Source organism: Gossypium hirsutum, chromosome D13 (genome assembly GCF_007990345.1).
Source record: "Gossypium hirsutum isolate 1008001.06 chromosome D13, Gossypium_hirsutum_v2.1, whole genome shotgun sequence".
Classification (NCBI taxonomy): Eukaryota; Viridiplantae; Streptophyta; class Magnoliopsida; order Malvales; family Malvaceae; genus Gossypium; species Gossypium hirsutum.
Window position 1 is genome coordinate 17,465,940 of NC_053449.1, and position 20,554 is coordinate 17,486,493.

General features: G+C 33.8%; 1 protein-coding gene across 1 annotated transcript; it reads left to right on the top strand.

Moving 5' to 3' along the window:
* The first annotated feature begins 4,844 nt into the window (after positions 1-4,844).
* Positions 4,845-7,385, top strand: LOC107919699 (receptor-like protein kinase FERONIA). Its single transcript, XM_016849092.2, has one exon. The coding sequence runs from the start codon at positions 4,845-4,847 to the stop codon at positions 7,197-7,199; it is 2,355 nt and encodes a 784-aa protein (XP_016704581.1). The 3' UTR covers positions 7,200-7,385.
* The last annotated feature ends 13,169 nt before the right edge of the window (positions 7,386-20,554 follow it).

Here is a 20,554-nt window from a genome sequence, read left to right on the forward strand (position 1 = left end):
AGCTTAACAATTTAACATTCATTCATTTTAATATTATAACATTAAAAGTTAATTCAATTAAGTAAAATACTAAAGGAAATAAATGATTTATTTAAAATCAACTTTATATTTGACATATAAAAATTATAAATAAATAAAAAACTTAAACTAAAGGAATGAAGTAATTTTAAAAAATAAAAGACAAGGAGTAAAAAAATAATTTACCAAAATTATAAATAAGTACTTTAAATAAAGAGTATCATGTGTCAAAAAAATTATAATATAAATAGCGTCATATTGATATAGTGTATATATATATGATTTTAGATGATTGTTTTTTCCCTTATAATTTAGATCACTAACATTAATTTTACAATCACATTTCTCAATGTACCAAAACAATGTTTTGTAATCACAAGCTAAAAGATATCAAATACAACATAGTCAATTCTGTATCGGTTCCAATTGCACTGATCAGTGCGTATCATTCTCATAATAAATCGTAACAATTAATTTTCTTTTCAGCACAAATTTAAATTTCAATCTGAACAGGTTACACTAGCTTGTTCTAGTCAATTCCGATTACACCGGTCGAAATATTTTGCACTGACCGATGCTTGAATAATGTTAAAATATTATTTTTTACCAACTTTAATTTTCTTATTAACCAAATTTAAAATTTAAACTTTAAACTTTAACTAAGATAAATGAACAACTTTAAAAAATTAATAAATAATACAAAAAATTAAATAACAAACAAGAAAAAAAAAGATAAAATTTCTAAAAGCTTTATGAAAACAATTTTAGATTTACTAAATGATGAAATTTTATTTATAAAGTTTAATGATAAGTGATTTATATAATCAATTAGTATTTTTATATTTGAAATTATTTAATCTAAGTTACTTGATATTTTTAAATATTTTTCGAAAACATCGATAAATTCATAATAGTATATCGAAACAGACCGATACTAGTGTTTATCAGTGTTTTAGTAGAAAAACGGTGCATCCACTGGTGAGGTATTGACTACTTTAATTTTTATCCTTATCATTAGTTTTTTTAAAAAAAAATTTAAATGCATATAATAAATAATAAATCCTTAGGAGGCCCTTATATCATTGGATCAAAATCAATTTGGTCCTTATAAAAAAGAGTCTAATAGAAAGTAAATAAAGCATTAATATAATGATACTAATTGTTTCTTTTAATAATTTATAGGGTAAGAAGCATTTTAAACTTTATAAAATAAACAAGGCAATTAGCATTTAAAATCAACATTGATCATTTGTGTTGTTTTTAGATAAAAACCGAATTCATTAAAATAAAATAAAAAATGGTAAAATTAAACCAAGTGAAAAACAAAGATCATAGGCTAAACTTAAGCCATCAGGCTTATTCAATATACGCTTTTCCAAGTTCATTCGTTTTCATTCAATTGAACTAATGTATCAGCATTAACAATATTAATGAGAAAAGGACAATAAGTACAATTAAACTAGTTTGTTGAAAATAAAGTTACCCTAACCAAAGCGTGAGCTACTTTATTAGTATCCCTACTAACCCAACAAACATATAAAGATTGAAACCCAAAAACAATGGGTTGACAATTTGATAATACTATGCCAAATTTACGAGCGTTCAAGTTACCAAAAGAGAGAACTTGCCATGGTCATTGACTATTAATTTCAAGAATGATATCATCTATAGGGAAAGATCAAAGTCAAGAAATAGCCTCATAAACTTTCACGATTTCCACCATGAAAAAAGATGCTAATGTGAAAAAGAAAATTAAATAAATGCAGTTGTAAAAACATCACCAGTTGTAAATGAATAATTAGATAAATTTAAAAAATAACAATAAAAAAATTGAAAAAATATAATATTTATAAAACTTTGAAAATTTTATAAAAAATTCAGAAAATTAATAAAAATTCCAAAATTTTGATAGATTTTAAAAAGTTTTGAAATATATATTAGCTTTTGTTTTTAAAATGATTTTTAGAATATTATATAATGTTTTGAATTAGTTTAATGGTTAAAATTCAATCAATTAAGGAGGGACATATATATTTTTCACAATTATATTTATCTTTTGTTAGTTATACCACAAGAACATTTACAAATATAAATATAGTTAGCTTTGTATTCAATTGTTGTGTTTAAATTAAAAAAGTAATTATAGTGTAATATTTTGTTAAGATTAATACTTAATGTTGAACTTCATGTGATGGTTTGATAGTTAGGGTGTTTATTGTCTTAGATATGACCTGAGTTCAAATTATGCTAATCGTGTTTGTTATTCGAACTTTTATCCTATTCTTATAATTTATAAAAGAAATAATTATTATTTTTTTAAGTAAATTGATTAATTTATTTTAAGAGGGACTAAACTAATTTTGCTCCTGCAATATAAAAACCACATAAGTATTTATCTCATATAATAAAATATTACTTACTGTCTAAACATTATTAGTGATTCAGATGAAGTGACCTTATTATAACTAAATCCATTCGTTTTTGCCTTAAACTCTATATATTTAATGCTACATCTAAGGAGACAATATAAAAATTCAATTTGGAGAATTTTGTGTATAAATTATGTATATATAACATTTTTCTTTTCTCATTTGAGATCATCCGAGCTACTGGTCATAATTGATCAGCTGTAATATTGCTTTCAGAGGAAAAATATAAAATAGAGCCCACCAATCTTACTTCTTAGTCAACCCAAATTAAATAATGGATATTTCAATGATTCAGTGATTTCCTAAGAATAAAAATACACCCAATTTGTCTATTTGTGTGGAAGACAAGAATTTGTTATAAATTGTTTATGTTAGTTAATTAAGTAGAAGCCAATGCGAAGGCAAGTATTCTCCGTTGTAATTGGAGGGTTATTTATTTCCTTCCTAATCATTTGTTTTAAGAAAATAAATATATCAATATGATACTAAGGTACAGTTTTTAGGTACTAATAAAATAATATCATGTCATTCAATTTTAAAGACAAATTCATCTATATATAATATCTTCTTCAATTTAATTTAGTTTTAATTAAATTACTTAAAATAATTAATTTTTTAATTTATAACATTTATTCTTCTTTTACAAATTTTAATCATTTTTTCCATAAGTTAATATTTTTTATTATTGTGTAATCAATTTTAAAAAATAGTAATTTTTGTGTAATTTTTTTCATGTTAATGACACATAATTTTGATAATTATTTTACCCTAAATCTCAAACCTAGAACCCCAAACCTTAAATTCAAATCTTGAACCTTGAACCCTAAATCTCGAAGTTCAAGGTTTAGGTTCGAGATTAAGGTTCAATGTTCGGGTTTGGGTTTTGGATTCGAGGTTCAAGGTTTAAGGGCTTGGGGTTACAAATTTGGGGTTTGAGTTTAAGGTTATGAGTCTAGGGTTTAGGATTATAGATTTAGGGTTCAGGGTTTTGGGGTTAATGTTCAAGGCAAAAAAATTACCAAATTCTATGTCAATGATAAGGAAAAATTGTGGGAATATTATGAAATAATTGGAAAGAGACTATGAATAATGTGGTGGGAAGGGTTCACAAAATAATTTCTCTATGGATGAGTGTATAATAATTGGAAATAAATTATATATTAGGCTCATCCTAAAAAGTATAGTTTTTAGGAACCAATAAAATATTGTTACGTCATTAAATTTTAAAGATAACAAAGTATTATTATACATTCATCTATATCTAATATATTCTCCAACTTAACTTAATTTTAATTAAATTACTTAAAATAATTAGTTTTTTAAATTATAAACAAACATATTTTCTTCTTTCAAAAATTTTAATAATTTTGTTTTTTTTCATAAGTTAATATTTTTTATTTTTGTGCAACCAATTTAAAAAAAATAGTAATTTTTGTGTAATTTTTTTCTATGTCAATGATAAATAATTTTGGTAATTATTTTACCCTAAACCCCAAACTTAGAACCCCGAACCTTGAACCATAAACCTCAAGGTTCAGGGTTTAGGTTCGAGATTAAGGTTCAATGTCTGGGTTTGGATTTTGGATTTGAGGTTCAAGGTTCAAAGGTTTGGGGTTACAAATTTGGGGTTCGAGTTTAAGGTTTGGGGTTTTAGGTTTTGGGTCAAGAGTTCAGGATTCTAGATTTAGAGTTCAAGGTTTTGGGGTTAGGTTTAAGGTAAAAAAATTACCAAAATTATGTGTCAATGATATGAAAAATTTGTTAAAATATTATGAAATAACTGGGAAGGAACCATGAATAATGTGGTGGGAAGAGCATATAAAATATATATTTTTAAATTGGTTGCACAACAATAAAACATATTAATTTATGGAAAAAAATTATTAAAATTTATAAAAGAAGAAAATATGTTTATTTATAATTTAAAAAATTAATTATTTTAAATAATTTAATTAAATTAAGTTAGAAAATATATGAGATATAAATAAATGTATAATAATATTTTTATTATTTTTAAAATTTAATGATGTGACACTATTTTATTATATTTTTTAGAATCATCTCAATATAATTTATTTAGATTAATTTTATGCAGTAGACTTCTTTAATGGATGAAGAAAATTTTAATGTTCAAAGGAATCACAATCAATAGCTTTCACGAACAATGAAAGAAACATCCGCGTTGCTTTTGCATGTAACTTGGCTTTCGATTCCAGTCATTCAAAAACGAAGGGCGAACCGTTCCCAAGAGAACCAAGACAAAAAGTTATACTTCACAGACAACATCGGATTAACTACCCTTTTGGCTTTTGCAGCAATTTTAACAACCTGTTTTTGGATGTTTCAACCATGCATGCCTGTGATCTTCTTCCTTGAACAGCTCCCACATTGCTTTCTATGAAGAAGATTACCAATTCGAACCCTTCATGGCCATCACTTGTTTCCCTTCTTCACCTCAGCTTCTTTTTCAACTCCTGGACTTGTTTAGCTATTGACCAGGTAATTCTTGACTGCGGATTTGTGGGAAACTCATCTTTTAATGGTAAAACTTGGGTAGGGGATGCAACTTTTTTCCCAGCTTATGCTTTCCACGCGAGGACCACCATTGGCCGTGTGGTCTCTAATGAAACCGGCGAGGTTCCGGTGAATCCATACTCAACCGCACGTTTCTTTCCTTCTTCTTTCACCTATAGTTTCCCTATGTCCCCAGGTCTCAAATTTATCCGCCTCCATTTCTACCCTACTTCTTACAGTGGTATAAGAAAAATCTCCGAGGCCGAGTTCTCTGTCACCGCTGGAGATTACACTTTGTTAAACAACTTTAAACCTTCTGTAATGGCAACCACTTTGAAATCACCTTTTGTCACTAAAGATTATTTCTTCAACTTAAAGAAACCCATTGTCAATATCACCTTCGCTCCATCACTAGAGGATTCAGATTCTTTCGCCTTTGTAAATGGGATAGAGATTTACTCAATGCCCCTCAAACTCTCTGATTATGGAGTGAATGGAACTTCCAGTAATGCTACTGAGATACTTTACAGAATCAATGTAGGGGTTAACTCTCAGAACGAGCCGTTTTGGAATGGGCTAGATGACCAATACCTTCAGGCCGGTTCAATAAATGGGACTCTCATTGAAGCATATGATGATCATATTGATTACAATAAAAGCCCTTGGACGTTAAGTCAGTATGGAGCACCTTGGGATCTGTACAGCAAAGCAAGGACAATTGGTGGCAGCGACGAGGCTGCCAACGTGGGCTACAACCTGACATGGACATTTTCTATTGACTTAGGCTTTTCGTATATTGTTAGGCTTCATTTCTGCGAGATTCAGCTTTTTGTGACAGAAGTGAATCAGAGAGTGTTCAAGGTGTATATCAACAACAAGACAGTGGAAAGCAGCTTGGATATAGTTGCTATGGCAGGTGGTCCTTTGGTTGCAATGCATAAGGACTATACCATCACGGTTCCGGAATCTAAAGAAGGAGGAACTGAACTATGGCTTGCCTTGCAGCCTAACGTTGATTCAAATCCAAAGCTTGCTGATGTAATCCTAAACGGAATTGAGATCATGAAGTTGAGTGATACAAGAAACAATCTTGCAGCTCATGTACTTCAAGTGGAGAATGAAGACAGAACTGGGAGTATTCCAACATCTAACATCTTCCTGGGAATGGTTATCGGCCTTGTCGTTGGAATTTCTGCAGTCTCTTTGATAGTCTATATGTTATCTCATCGGTTTTTGCTACGTTATGATGTAAACGTTAGGAAAGCAAGTAGCCTAATCTCTAAATCGTCAGAGTATTACCGTCAATTTCCCTTGGGAGAGATAAAAGCCGCCACTAACAATTTCAGTGAAGCTCGTCTGCTCGGTTACGGGGGTTTCGGGAAGGTTTACGAGGGCCTGCTTGACGATGGGATCACCAAAGTGGCAGTTAAGCGTAAAAATCCCGAGTCCAATCAAGGACTTCAAGAATTCAAAACTGAAGTCGAATTGCTCTCCACTTTTCGTCACATGAACATTGTGTCATTGCTGGGCTATTGTGAAGAAGAGAGCGAGCTGATTTTGGTTTATGATTACATGGCTAATGGAACTCTACGTGATCATCTCTACCAGACCCAAAATCCACCACTTTCTTGGACTCGAAGGCTCAAGATATGTATCGGTGCTGCCCGTGGATTACACTACCTCCACACGGGCACCGAGCATTCCATCATTCACCGAGACATCAAATCAACAAACATACTCCTGGATCAAGAATGGGTGGCCAAAGTGTCGGATTTTGGCCTTTCGAAAGTAGGCAAGATTTCAGGTTCCAACAGGAGCCAAATCAGTCCCGGACCAAAGGGTACTTTTGGATATTTGGACCCTGAGTATGGCAGAAACAGGACATTAACTCGCAAGTCGGATATTTACTCATTTGGTGTGGTTTTATTTGAAGTATTATGTGCAAGACCAGCTGTTAATCCTGAGCCAAACGAGGATGACCAGACTAAGGTAAGCTTGGCTAGATGGGCTCTTCATTGCTATGGAAGTGAAAAGATTGATGTCTTGATTGAACCATACCTAAGAGGAAAGATAAAGTCCGAGTGCCTTGTGACATTTGTGGAAATTGCAGTGAGGTGCCTGGCTAGTAGGCAAATGGATCGGCCGTCAATAAGTGATGTACTCGGTAAACTCGAACAGGCATTGGTGTTGCAGGAGAATGCTGTTGATGACCTTAATGTCCAAATCAAAGATACATGACGAAACAGTGATTGTAGTTGCACATCATTGATACAGGTACAAATGGTGATACAAAAATTTAGTTTGTTTCTTTTGTTGTATATGTATTACGATAGTTGTAAATAATTTCGTACGAAGTCATGGAATCTTAATTATGTGTAAATATGTGTAAATATGCTTTATGGTTTGTTATTAATCTTTTGTACAAATCATGGAATCTTGTGCTGGTAGTACCATTTTTTGATAGACTTATGGTAAACCTCTCTCTCTCTTTCTTCATTTTTTTTAAGAAAAAGAAAAGAAAAGAAAAAAAAAGATGCATTCAATTAGGTTTAATAATATCGCTTCAATAAAACAGCGATCAGTGTGTAATAGAAGTGTGTAGAATTGAAACAAAAATAAAGTCCACAATTATTATTTATTAATATATGTGTGGTAAGTTTTTTTTTTTTACTAGTATCTCAACACTATCAATGTCAAGTTTAGGGTAATTGTCAGCGACCCAAAATTTTCCATGCATCCTTGGAATTAAAGGTAATTATTATATCATGATTACTGTAATACCTCATATTTTATCCTCTTATACCTGCTACTAATCACATTACACAATCATAATATGTTTTTCTGTAACACTCTTTACTCGGGCTGATCGTTGGACTCAAGTTATAGGATGTTACAACAATCAACAGAATAGTACATGCAAAACTTAATTCAAAAAATTGAATTACACATACAATTATTACATATATCAGGCATCACAAATGAAACCAAGTCTAAATCGAGCTTACAAAAGCTTTAAAATTGACCCGGGATGATCAAAGATCAAACTATAACTTTTTCAAAAGATAAGGGCACTCATGCAAAACTGGGGACACAAGGGCATGTGTCCAAGACATGAACAAAATGAAGCATTGAGGATCAAACAAAAAAAAATTAATCAAAAGTCACACGACTGTGTGGCTGAGCCATGTAACAAACTAAGGCTATGTGAAATCTAGATGACCAAATTTACAATACTCACACAGGTGTGTGGCTAGCCCGTGTGACAATTGGGAACCATATAGTTCTAATGCTTCCTAATTTCTAGTGGGCACATGGCCGTGTCACCAGCCCATGTGTGACACACGACCGTGTGGTACATAAATATGTCATTTGGTGCCTACTTCATGCCAAACTAAATCAATAACCTATTTGATGTCCCAATGCAGAACTAAACCTAATCAAAACCTGTATAAACTCAATAGAAAATATACCATTTTACCACATTTTAAACACATTCAGTCACTATATCAATATGCCACAAATGGCACTCAAATTAATCAACATAACATGAATAAACTCAAGTAATTCAACCACTTATACCATTCAAACTAAACTTATCACATTGCCAACATTTACAAGTCAATCTCTTTATACCATTTAAACATATTAACTCAAGCAAGCCACATCCAAAGTTGGCCATTCACTTGCCACAAACATAATTCACCAAATGTTAATTTCATACTTATATATATCTTGCCAAAACATCCATAATCAATATCATCATTATACTAAGTTCATAAGCATTCAAGATAACATAAATACAATTCCAAATCCATATACATGCCACATAATCGAGTCTAGAACAATTAAAAGATTACCGAAACAGAAGTTGGATAGTGTGAGCTCTAGAGTGATCTGATAGCTAAGTTCTGTAAAAGACAACTACAAAACATAAACATAATTGTGTAAGCATTTAAATGCTTAGAAGTTCATAGATTAAAACATTAACTCACCTTGATATACAATAGCAAAAAAAATTAGCCAATTACATAATATTTCTGTTTCCACAATTCACAAATATACGGTGAGTATATCATTTGCAATTTACATAACATTTCAATTTGATTGATATAACACATACAAGTACCATTCAATTCAATTTGCTAAACATATTTACCATTTATATCAATTCAATCAATATAACTGTAACACCCCAACCCCGCTGGTGAACTGCAGCATTACACTGAAAGCATGCTTAAACTTGGTTCGTACTTTTATTGAGGTTTCGGCGAATACTCATTAAATTGGGGTTAACCCAAAATTTTAAATGAAAAAAATCAAACAAGTGATACACTATATAATATAAAACATAATCGAAAACAAACTTTCGGCGAAAACCATACAAAAGTCGACAAGTTTATATAAAACGCAAGGTGAGTTATTTCCTACAAAATAGTTTCAAGTGCATCACTGACAGTTAAATATTGTTTAAATCAGTTTGGCGTATATGACTAAAAGATGATTTGATAAATGAAAATTCACAAAGGTTTAACCTATACTTCAATAGTACGTAAACATTCTTTTAAAATAGTGATTTGGCAAAAGATGAAAATTACTACAAATGTTGGTTACAAAACAAAGATACATGCCACCCGCCCAAAATGAAAGTATATGCATGTTACAAAATGAACATATACGAGGCTCACAAAAGAAGCTGTTAACTTCTGGCTAAGTCCCTTCCACGAGCCTTCAATGTCATGGTAATATTTGGAAAAAGGAAAGAAAGGGGGTAAGTTCGAAAGAACTTGGTGAGCTCCAAAACTAAACATGTTCAACCTTATAATCAGATACCAACAACCGGGATAACTCAACATATATATTTAAATAATAATAAGCTAGTAGGTTTCTCGAAGAGACATTTGGGTGTAGACACTCTTCCATAAAACAATGGCGGATACCTATCCCTGGTGGACTTTATTATTTGTCGAATACAATTCGCAACTACTTTCCTAGAGGACAATTTCATTAACATCAATAGAACAAATACTTCACCTGAATGGATACAAAAGCTACCATCACTTACTCTATCATCCCAAACATATCGGTTGCCTTGTATCTATACGCCTACTGAGTATAACTCCCTTTTGGCGGATAAAATACACAAAACACTACAACTAACAGATACATTCGTCCAAAATACATTAAATAAGATTAACAGTTAATACTCCTCATGCAATGCAACTACATAATCAACATTTATGTTTGGCGATACCCTACTTTGAATGTACATAACAGGCATTATATACAATAAATCCAGTGCTTACATTTTCTTACTCTTTTCCACTCCCTTCCTTGTGCTAACCTTGGATCCTATATTTACAACTCATAACAGATGTCTTAGTCCACGTTATTTTGAACATATGCATATTTTCCAACAAGATCAGGGTTTTTTGCTATAGTTAGCAACTAACATGCCCTACTAGAAACCTAGTACATACGCCAATCTGGTTAGCCACTAACATGCCCTACCAGTGGCCCGTCATATCCGAATACCAAGTTTACACACAAAAGAATTCATATTTATTTCTTATTACTTACAATGACATATAGATGGTTACATGCAACAACTTAACACATTAAAAGAGACGATTTTACCTAAATTCAGGAACCTTAACTATTACAGCCCAAAAACTAATAATATACAAGGACTCGGAGTAGACTCATAGAAAACCCACATAATGGGATACTCACAAAGATCTCAAAGTAGCTGGTTACACCACAAGTCTTTTGCTACACTTCAAAACCTTTACTTTTTATTTAGACAATCGCTAGTTCTTCTCTGACGAGGTTATTCCCTCTTTTCTCGGGGTACAAGAATAAAAACAATGTAGGAGAAAGAAAAGATGAAGAACCCCCACTATAACAACCACACCTTTATTTATAGACCACACAACTCTTAGAATAACCTTGTACGTGGCCAACCATGCAAAGCTGACTCAACACCCTTTTGTGACTGACATAATAATTTCTAGACAGATCTTACCTTAAACATCCTTGCATTCTAGTTAATTTTCAACTAGATCTTAACAAGAAATAAACTAAAACTGAACAACATACTTACGTGCTCATAAAGAAAACTATCGAGTCCATGACCTAACAATTCGACACTAGCAGATACTAATAGAAGGGTTCGCCAACATAAGGCTTGCTTAGAGAACTCGCTGGTGGGTTCTCCACAACGAACCTACAAAGACTTATAGATCAGTAACCTATACTTCACCAAAAGACAAATCGTCAACCAAGTCTTTACCAACTTACCTAATAGGACAAACAATCCGCCAATCATGGCAGAACAACCAACACTGAATTAACCTAGTGGATAGAGCAGAAATCAACCTTCTTTGGGTTATACTTTAGCTAATAATTCATCCATATAAAACACCAATTGGGACTATACCGGGCTGGGTGTTACAACTCTCCTGCCTTAAAAAGGAATTTCTCCCATGAAATTCTTACCATTAGGTACAATATCTTCTTGGCTCTCAAATCATAAGCACTGACTATTGCTCTCGAGCTGGTATTAGCAGAACTTTTACTTGGAGTCCTCATGATAGATTTTTACCTCACAATAGCCCTTGCTCTCACATCCTGTCGATTCCTCCAAATTACTTGGGTTGATTGTTTAGATTGGCCTTTAGTCCTTATTGGGCAATCTCAGACCAAATGGTCAGGCAACCTGCATTCGTAATAGACTTTCATCACATTTAAGCAAATTCTCACATGTTTTCTCGCACATGTATTACAGACAAGAGCCTTCATCTTTTTTAATCTACCAAAACTCACTATAAATGTAGTTTGACACTAATCACTATTACGATGACTTCCCATCATCTGAGAATATTTTGCTAGCTTGTAGGAGAAATCCTTCACTTCTTTAGGCTTGTTAAAATTTATGGTATGGAGCGATTCAACATTCTCAGGCTCATTTTTCTCTCTCTCTTGCCTTCACTTCTGTCTTGAACAATCATTTCCATCTTGTAAGCCTTGGCTATCATGGCTACTAGACTTTGAACTTCTATAGCTGCTACAAGGGAGTGAATTTCATCCCTTAAGCCCCACTCAAATTTATCACACAAAGCCTTTTTAATTTGGAACATATCCCTCATATATCAACTAAATTTGATGAATTCTCACTTGTATTCCATCACTGACATTTGTCCTTGCTTGAGATATAAAAAATCTTTCTTCATCTGTTTCATATACATCAGATTCACATGTTTCTCTCTAAATTTTATTAAAAAAGAACTCCTAGTATATTTTTTCTTTTAAGGTCATGCTTACCAATGTTTCCCACTACTGATATGCCTCTACCTCTAATAAAGAAACAACGTATAATATACTATCTGTCGACATACATTTCAGCTCTGCAATCTCCCTTCCTACATGAGTTAGCCACTATTCTGTTATGGCAGGGTCATCACCTTTATCCTTTGGAAATTTCTTAGCGCCACAATTACGTATCTCCCTCATAGGATCTCCTCAAAATTAGTTCACAATTGGTACAGCTAGAATGGGTGCCCTTGGTGAAGTAACTTCTGACTGAGATTGAGGTTAGGGTGGAGGCATAAGAGCAGCTCCCATAAATTGGTCAAACCATTGTTCCATCGTCTTGACAAAAGTATCTCTCACGACATTTTTAGTTGCTCCTGGATCAGCCAAAGGTTCCGAACCACGAGTCTGAGGAAGATATTCTATTTTACATACACAAACACAATTTAGCAACACTACAAGGAACTAACCAGAAACATGTAACATGCAGATCGGGGCATTACATAACCTTCAGTTTTCTGAGAATCGTCTCAACCTTGCCTCTAATACAAAACTTCTAACACCCCAACCCTTGCTGGTGGACTGAGGTGTTACACTAAAAGAGGACTTAAATTTGGTTTGTACTTTTATTGAGGTTTCGATGAATACTCACTAAATTGAGGCATTAACCCAAAATTTAAATGAAAAAAATTAAATCAAGGATACGCCATATAACATTAAACATAATTAGAAATGACCTTTCAACGGAAGCCTTACAAAAGTCGACATGTTTATATAAAATGCAAGGTGAGTTATTTCCCACAAAAAAGTTTCAAGTGCATCGCTAGCAGTTAAATATCGTTTAAATCAATTTGGCGTATAAGACTAAAAGATGATTTCATAATCCATAATTCACAAAGGTTTAACCTATACTTTAAGATTATAAACATTCTCTTAAAATAGTGATTTGGCGAAAGATGTAAATCATTATAAATGTTGGTTACAAACAGGGTTACATGCCACCTACCTAAAATGAAAGTATATGCATGTTATGAAACAAACATATACGAGGCTCACAATAGAGGCTGTTATCTTCTAGCTAAGTCCTTTCCACGAGTCGTCCACATGGTGGTAATACTTGGAAAAGAGAAAGAAAGGGAGTAAGTTCGAAAGAACTTAGTGAGCTTTAAAACTAAATATGTTCAACCTTACAATCGGATTCCAACAACTAGGATAACTCAACATATATATTTAAATAATAAGCTAGTAGGTTTCTCAAGAGACATTTAGGTGTAGACACTCTTACATGAAGCAATGGCGAATACCTATCTTTGATGGATAGTATCCCCTAGCGGACTACTGGTTTCTAGATGACAATTTCATTAACATCAACAGAACATATACTTCACCTGAATGGACATAAAAGCTACCATATTTACTCTATCATCCTAAACATACCGGTTGACTAGTATTAATACGCCTACTGAATATAACTCCCCTTTGGGGGATAGAATATGGCAAGCACTAAAACTAAATAATACGTTCATCCAAAATACATTAAATAAGATTAGGACTTAATACTCCTCATGTAGTGCAACTACATAATCAACATTTCTCTTTGGTGATATCATAAACTTGTGCTTAGGGTAGGTGGTGATAAGATCGTTTTTCAAATATGTGATGCCATGTGAGTTTCTAGAGAAAAAGATGATTCCTGTTATTTTATTGGTTCTATTGATCATGAAATTCAAGATTAATTGTAGGAAATTGTTCATAGGGACACATTGGAACTGTGTATTGTTCAACGGTGAAGAGGTCGATGGAGATAATTCTGTGACAAGCGAAATAAGGTTGATCTAGATGCTAATGAGTCTCCATTGAGACAGAAAGAGTTTGAGACCATTGAGGTAAGTACAAAACTAAAGTTGAAACCCTTTATTGAAGATCCTCCTAAATTAGTGTTGAAGTAATTACCAAATCATTTGAAGTATGCATTCCTTGGAAATAATTCTACATGCCATTGATTATTACTTCAGACTTAAAGTCGAATGAGAAGGATGAGTTACTATAAGAGTTGAAGGAACACAAGAGCGCTATAACCTAGAAAATTTATAAAGTTAAAAGGATCAATCCTTATTTTTGCACCCACAAGATCTTAATGGAAAACAAGTATAAGCCATGTGTGCAAGCACAAAGGAGATTAAATCCTAACTTGAAGGAAGTTGTCAAGGCTGAGGTAATTAAACTTCTAGATGCTGTAGTTATTTATCCTATATATGATAGTACTTGGGTGAGTCATGTGTAGGTTGTTTCTAAGAAAGGAGGCATGACTGTTGTGGGTAATAAGAAAACAAGTTGATTCCAACTAGAATAGTAACAAGATGAAAAGTCTGTATTAACTACAGGAAGCTAAATAATGCTACAAGGAAAGACTATTTTCCTTTACTGTTCGTGGATCAAATGTTGGAGAGGTTGTCTGGTCACATGTACTACCTCTTTCTAGATGGACCTTTTGGTTATTTTCAAACCTTGATATCTCCCGAGGATCAAGAAAAGACAACATTTACAAGTCCATATGGTACATTTTCTTATCGAAGAATGCCTTTTAGATTATGTAATGCCCTTAATACTTTTCAGTGATGCATGTTAGCCATCTTTAATGAATTCTTGGAAGACATCATGGAGGTATTTATGGATGAATTCTCGGTATTCGGTAATTATTTCCATCTATGCCTTAAAAATTTAAAATGAGTTTTAACGAGATGTGAGGAAATGAACCTTGTGCTTAATTGAGAAAAATGTCACTTCATGGTTTAGAAAGGGATTGTTTTGGGTCACAAAATTTCTAGTAAAAGGAATGTGGTTGATAAAGAAAAATTTGAAATCATTGAGAAACTACCTTCTCATAATTCAGTTAAGGTTATCAGAAGTTTACTAGGACATGCTAGGTTCTATAGGAGATTTATTAAAGATTTTTCCAAAATAGCGAAGCCTTTAACTAATTTGTGAGAAAAAGATGTGTCATTTAATTTCAGTCAAGAATGTTTAGAGGCATTTAATGTTCTTAAGGAAAAATTAATCAATGCCGCAATTATGGTTGCACCTGATTGAAATTTACCTTTTGAACTAATGTGTGATATGAGTGATTTTGTAGTAGGTGTAGTCCTTGAACAGCGAATAGACAAGTACTTCTAGTCGATCTATTATGCTAACAAGACTTTGACAGACGCACAAGAGAATTACACATTACAAAAAAAGAATTGCTAGCTCTGGCTTTTGCATTTCATAAATTTAGAGCTTATTTAATATTGTTTAAAGTTATTGTGTATACTGACCACTCTGCTCTTCGCTACCTTCTTACTAAACCGGATGCAAAACCTCGACTTTTAATGTGGATATTATTATTACATGAATTTGATTTGGAGATTAGAGTAAGAAATGAGCTAAAAATCTTGTAATAGACAACCTCTCAAGGCTCGAAAATCCACATATTGAGAAACTTAATGAAGATGTGATAAATGATTCATTTCCTAAAACACGACTCTTTGCGGTTGCTAGTTTAGAAGTCCCTTGGTTTGAAAATATTACGAATTACTTGGTTGTTCATTTTTTATCAAAAGGTTTAACTTATCATCAAAAGAAGCGATTTCGTACTGATGTGAAAAACTATGTTTGAGAGGATCCTTTTCTTTTTTGTGTGTATGCAGATCAGGTAATTCGAAGGTGTGTTTCAGTACCAAAAGGGAATTTTTTCATTGGAGAATTGTCACTTTGGACACTAAGTGGGATTAGAACAACACGTAGAGTCTTCAAATCAGGTTTTTATTGGTCCACATTATTCAAAAATGCTAACAAGTATGTTTATTCTTATGATAGATGCCAATGAACAGGTAATATTTCCAAACCTGATGAAATGCCTCAAACTTACATGCTTTCATATGAAATATTTGACATTTAGGGTATTGATTTCATGGGATCATTTCCTAGTTCTTATGGTAATAAATACATACTAGTAGCAGTGGATTATGTGTCAAAATGGGTTGAAGCTCAAGCTTTACTAACTAATAATGCTAGGGTGGTAGTTAGATTTCTTAAGAAGCTCTTCTCTCATTTTGGAGCAACTAGCACAATCATTAGCGACAGGGGTACACATTTCTATAACGCCATATCATAGAACAAATTTGATAAGATGTACATCATAGAACAACCACCTCATATCACCCTTAAACTAGTGGTCAAGTTGAAGTATCAAACCGAGAATTGAAACGCATTCTAGAAAAGACCATAAAGACAAATAGGAAAGACTAGGCATTAAAATAAGATGATGATTTATGAGCTTATAGGACCATGTACAAAACACTCATAGGAACATCTCCCTACAGACTTATTTGTGGGAAGGGTTGTTAGTTACCACTAGAACTCGAGCACAAAGCATTTTGGGCAATAAAATTTTTGAATTTCGATCCTAAACTTGTAGATGAAAAGAGAATGTTACAACTAAATGAGTTAGGTGAAAGGAGAGCAAATGCTTACAAGAGGTCAAGATTGTAAAAAGAATCAATAAAGTGACACCACAGCGCTCGTTTAAAGCAACCTAAGAAGTTCACAGTTAGAGATCGAGCACTTTTATATAAATCAAGGCTTAAACTATTTTCTGGAAAGCTAAAAATGATATGGTCAAACCCATTTGTTGTAAAAACCGTCTTTCCATATGGCACAATAGAGGTAACACATCCTAAATATGACACATTAAAGGTAAATGGTCATCGACTCAAATCTTATCTTGGTGGTTATATTAATAACTAGAGAGACGATCTTCGACTCCAAAATCTGAGTTAACCATATACGTGAAAGAGAAAGTTGAGCTTAGACTTTAAATAAGTGCTTTTTGAGAGACAACCCGAGTGTTGGTTTTTATTTAAATTAATTTTGTGGCATGCCTATTATGTTATAAAAAAATTTAAAAAAGGGAAAAAAAGGGAGGAGCCACATGGTTTAGGGTGATCCATATGGCCTGACGGTACAACTATGCGAGACACATGCCTGGAAACATGGTCGTGTCCCAGGCTGTGTGTTTATTGGGCTTTTTCTTTAATTTTCTTTCAACACACACGACATCAGAGAGTTTACATGGCTTGTCAACATGGTACTGTGAGGCACACGGCCTGGCACACGGACATATCATGGACCATGTGATCCACACATCCTTGTACACGGGCATGGGAGAAATGAATGAACACCCTACTCAGCCTAAATTATCATACACAGTCTAGAGACATGGCTATGTGAGACACATGGCTTAGGCACACGGGCGTGTCCTAGGCCGTGTGACTACTGGAACTAATTTTCAATTTTTTTGTGACCCACACGATTTGAGTGAAGTCACACGGCCTGATGGGACGGTAGCGTAACCCACACGCCATGTACATGGCTGGGATAGAAGTGAACGAAAGCATTACACGGCTTGAGAGAGACCAAACAGTCTGACGACACAATCGTGTGGGATGCACGAGCGTGTCGAAGGCATTGTGGATATTGGAGCTTATTTTTTATGTTTTTAATCACACAGGGGCTAAAGGGCCTTACACGGTTGCTAGACACGATAGTGTGGCCCAACACAGGTCATATAAACAACCATGTCTTCTATTTCTGTTCATTTTTTTCTTATCCTTTTCACACCATTTTAGATATAAGCCACCCCTTACAAATTATTGTCGACGGTCCTTTCCCCGTAAATTCTAGCCACTGGTTTCCCCTCTGCACCGTCGCCCTCAAATTGCCAGCCATTGGCTCCCTATTCTGCTTTACCCCTAATTGCTTCTTTGACTTCAAACACCCCTAAGCATTAAACACCATCGTTGTTCGCCCTCCCCATTTTAGTCAATGTTCCTCTAGATATCCACCTCCGTTGACCCACCCCGAACCTACACACCACCACTGTCCTTGTTTTTCCCTTTCTCTTTCCTCCCCCGTTTCCTTTCCGTCGAAGAACACCCTTTCACATTCTTTCCTCACTCGACTGTCCTCATTGTGACATCATTTCTCGTCGGTTGTTTCACTACTTTGCCCTAACATCACCTGCCATCCATTCGTCACTGCTGTTTGCCAACCCCCACCGTTTGTCCCCCTTACTTCCTTCTAGTTTATTTTATTATTTTTATTATTATATTAGTTTTATTATTACTATTATTATATTGTTTTTAGATTATTTATCTTATTTTCATTATTAGGATTAGTTTTATTTTTATTATTGCTATAGTTAGTTCTATTTTTATTCTGCTTAGTATTAGTTTTATTTTTTGTATTAGGAGTAGATTATTCTAATATTAGTATTGTACTCTGGTTTTCTTCATGAGAGATGGATTACGTGCCGATTTTTTTTATTTGTTGATTTGTTTCTTTATTGTTTTGTACTGATATTGATTTATTTGGTTTTTATCTGTTCTTTTAGGTACTTTATGACAAATACTAAAGGTAAAACCAAGACTTCTATCCCTGACTCTAAAAGGCAGAAGACACCGGGTGCACCTCATCCTCAGCCCCTACTATTGTCGCGAGACAAATGTGTTTCTAATTTCCTCTGGGTCTACATGAGGACCAGTATCAGCACTTAAAGGAGTGAACTTTAGGTTTGGGTCGTTGCATCGACTGGAAAGCCTTGTAGGTTATCCATTAAGCTGAAAAAGTTTAGGCTCTGATTGATATAACTCTATGGGATCAGTTTCACTATCGTAGAGCCTACTTATACAGAACTCACACTGGAGGTCTATTCGACATTCTTTTTACAGCAGGCTATGTCACGATGGTATGAGCCGCGAATTATATTTTTTAAACTCAGGGGTATGACATGTTATCTAAGCATCCTGGGCTTCAGAGTCGCCCTTGGACTTTATTCCGAGTAGTTGATAAGTATCCAGAGTTCCTAAACTTATCCAGGCACATCCATAGACCGACTGCACTTTCTTGGTCCGAGGTCATTGAGATTGCAGCACAATACAACCCGAGCCAGTATAAGGCGACTTGTCTATGTCTGGCCCTACATTATATTTATGCCATTCTGGCGCACACATTGATCTGTCAAAGGGAGAACATAGAGTTTGTTAGTACACCAGATGCTTATTTCTTGTGGTTAATGGAGGCGCGTCACCCCATTGATGTTGTCTATTTTGTGGCTCTAAGTTGTTGCCACCAGTCTGGTTAGAGTAAGAAGGATCGTATCTTTATGGGTCCTTACATGAATCAGTTGGCGAGATACTTCGGGCTTTTTAGCACTCCAGAACAGACTTCCTTATTCACATTGACTGGACAGATGATTCTACAAGGATTATCTATTATGAGCCATATAAGGATGATTTAACGCTAGCATGAAGTAGGTCCTCATTGGTATACATTATTGCATTTGGATCCTCAGCATGAGCATGAAAAGCTTCCGGATGTTGATCCTCCTTCACATGTGGACCCAACTCGATCTTCCCCTCCTCCGGGACACCCCATCGCTGCCCATTCTGTTACACTCGAATACATTTTCGAGTGGATTGATCGCTTTGAGCAGTGACACTCTAATCGGATTGACCATCTTGAGCAGTAACAAATAAAGCGGATAGATTGCCTCGAGTAGTTACACTTGGAGCACTCTGGCCAGATTAAACGCCATTAGGATCGCCTTGAGGCATGCCTACAGCAGATGTACCAACATTTCCACATTTCTGTACCAGTTCCCCCTTCTACGCCTCGCGATTCTGACTTACCGACGGCCGTCGATCAATGATTTACTTTAGTTTTCCATTTTAGTTATTTTTATTTTTACTTTCTATTGTACTTTTATTTTTTGTTAGTTGTTTTCATTTTATTTTTGAGATTTATATGTTTTATTTTTAGTTTATTATGCACTATTTTTTTATTTTTTAAGTTTTTTTTCTAGTTTTTTTATCTATTTATCTTATTCATTTTTGTCTATTTTCTTATTAGTTTGCTCGAAAACATGTACTTCACTTAAATTTGCCTACAATTCCAGTTTTCAGTCTTTCAGGGAATTCATCCAAATTTAGGGCAGTTTTAGTTTTCCCCCTCCTTTATGATATTGTGCTTATTCTGTGATTATATTTATTTGTACATTGAGGGCACTATACATCTTAAGTGTGGGGAGGTTGTTTATATGTTTATGCGAAAAAATCCCTGAATTGTTTTTTGCGTTTAAATAATTTTCTCATACTTATCATTGAAGTTATATTTTTTTAATTTAGAGTTTTTATTGATTCTATTTGGGAATAATTTTTTGATATTTGCATTGTGTGATTTATACTTTA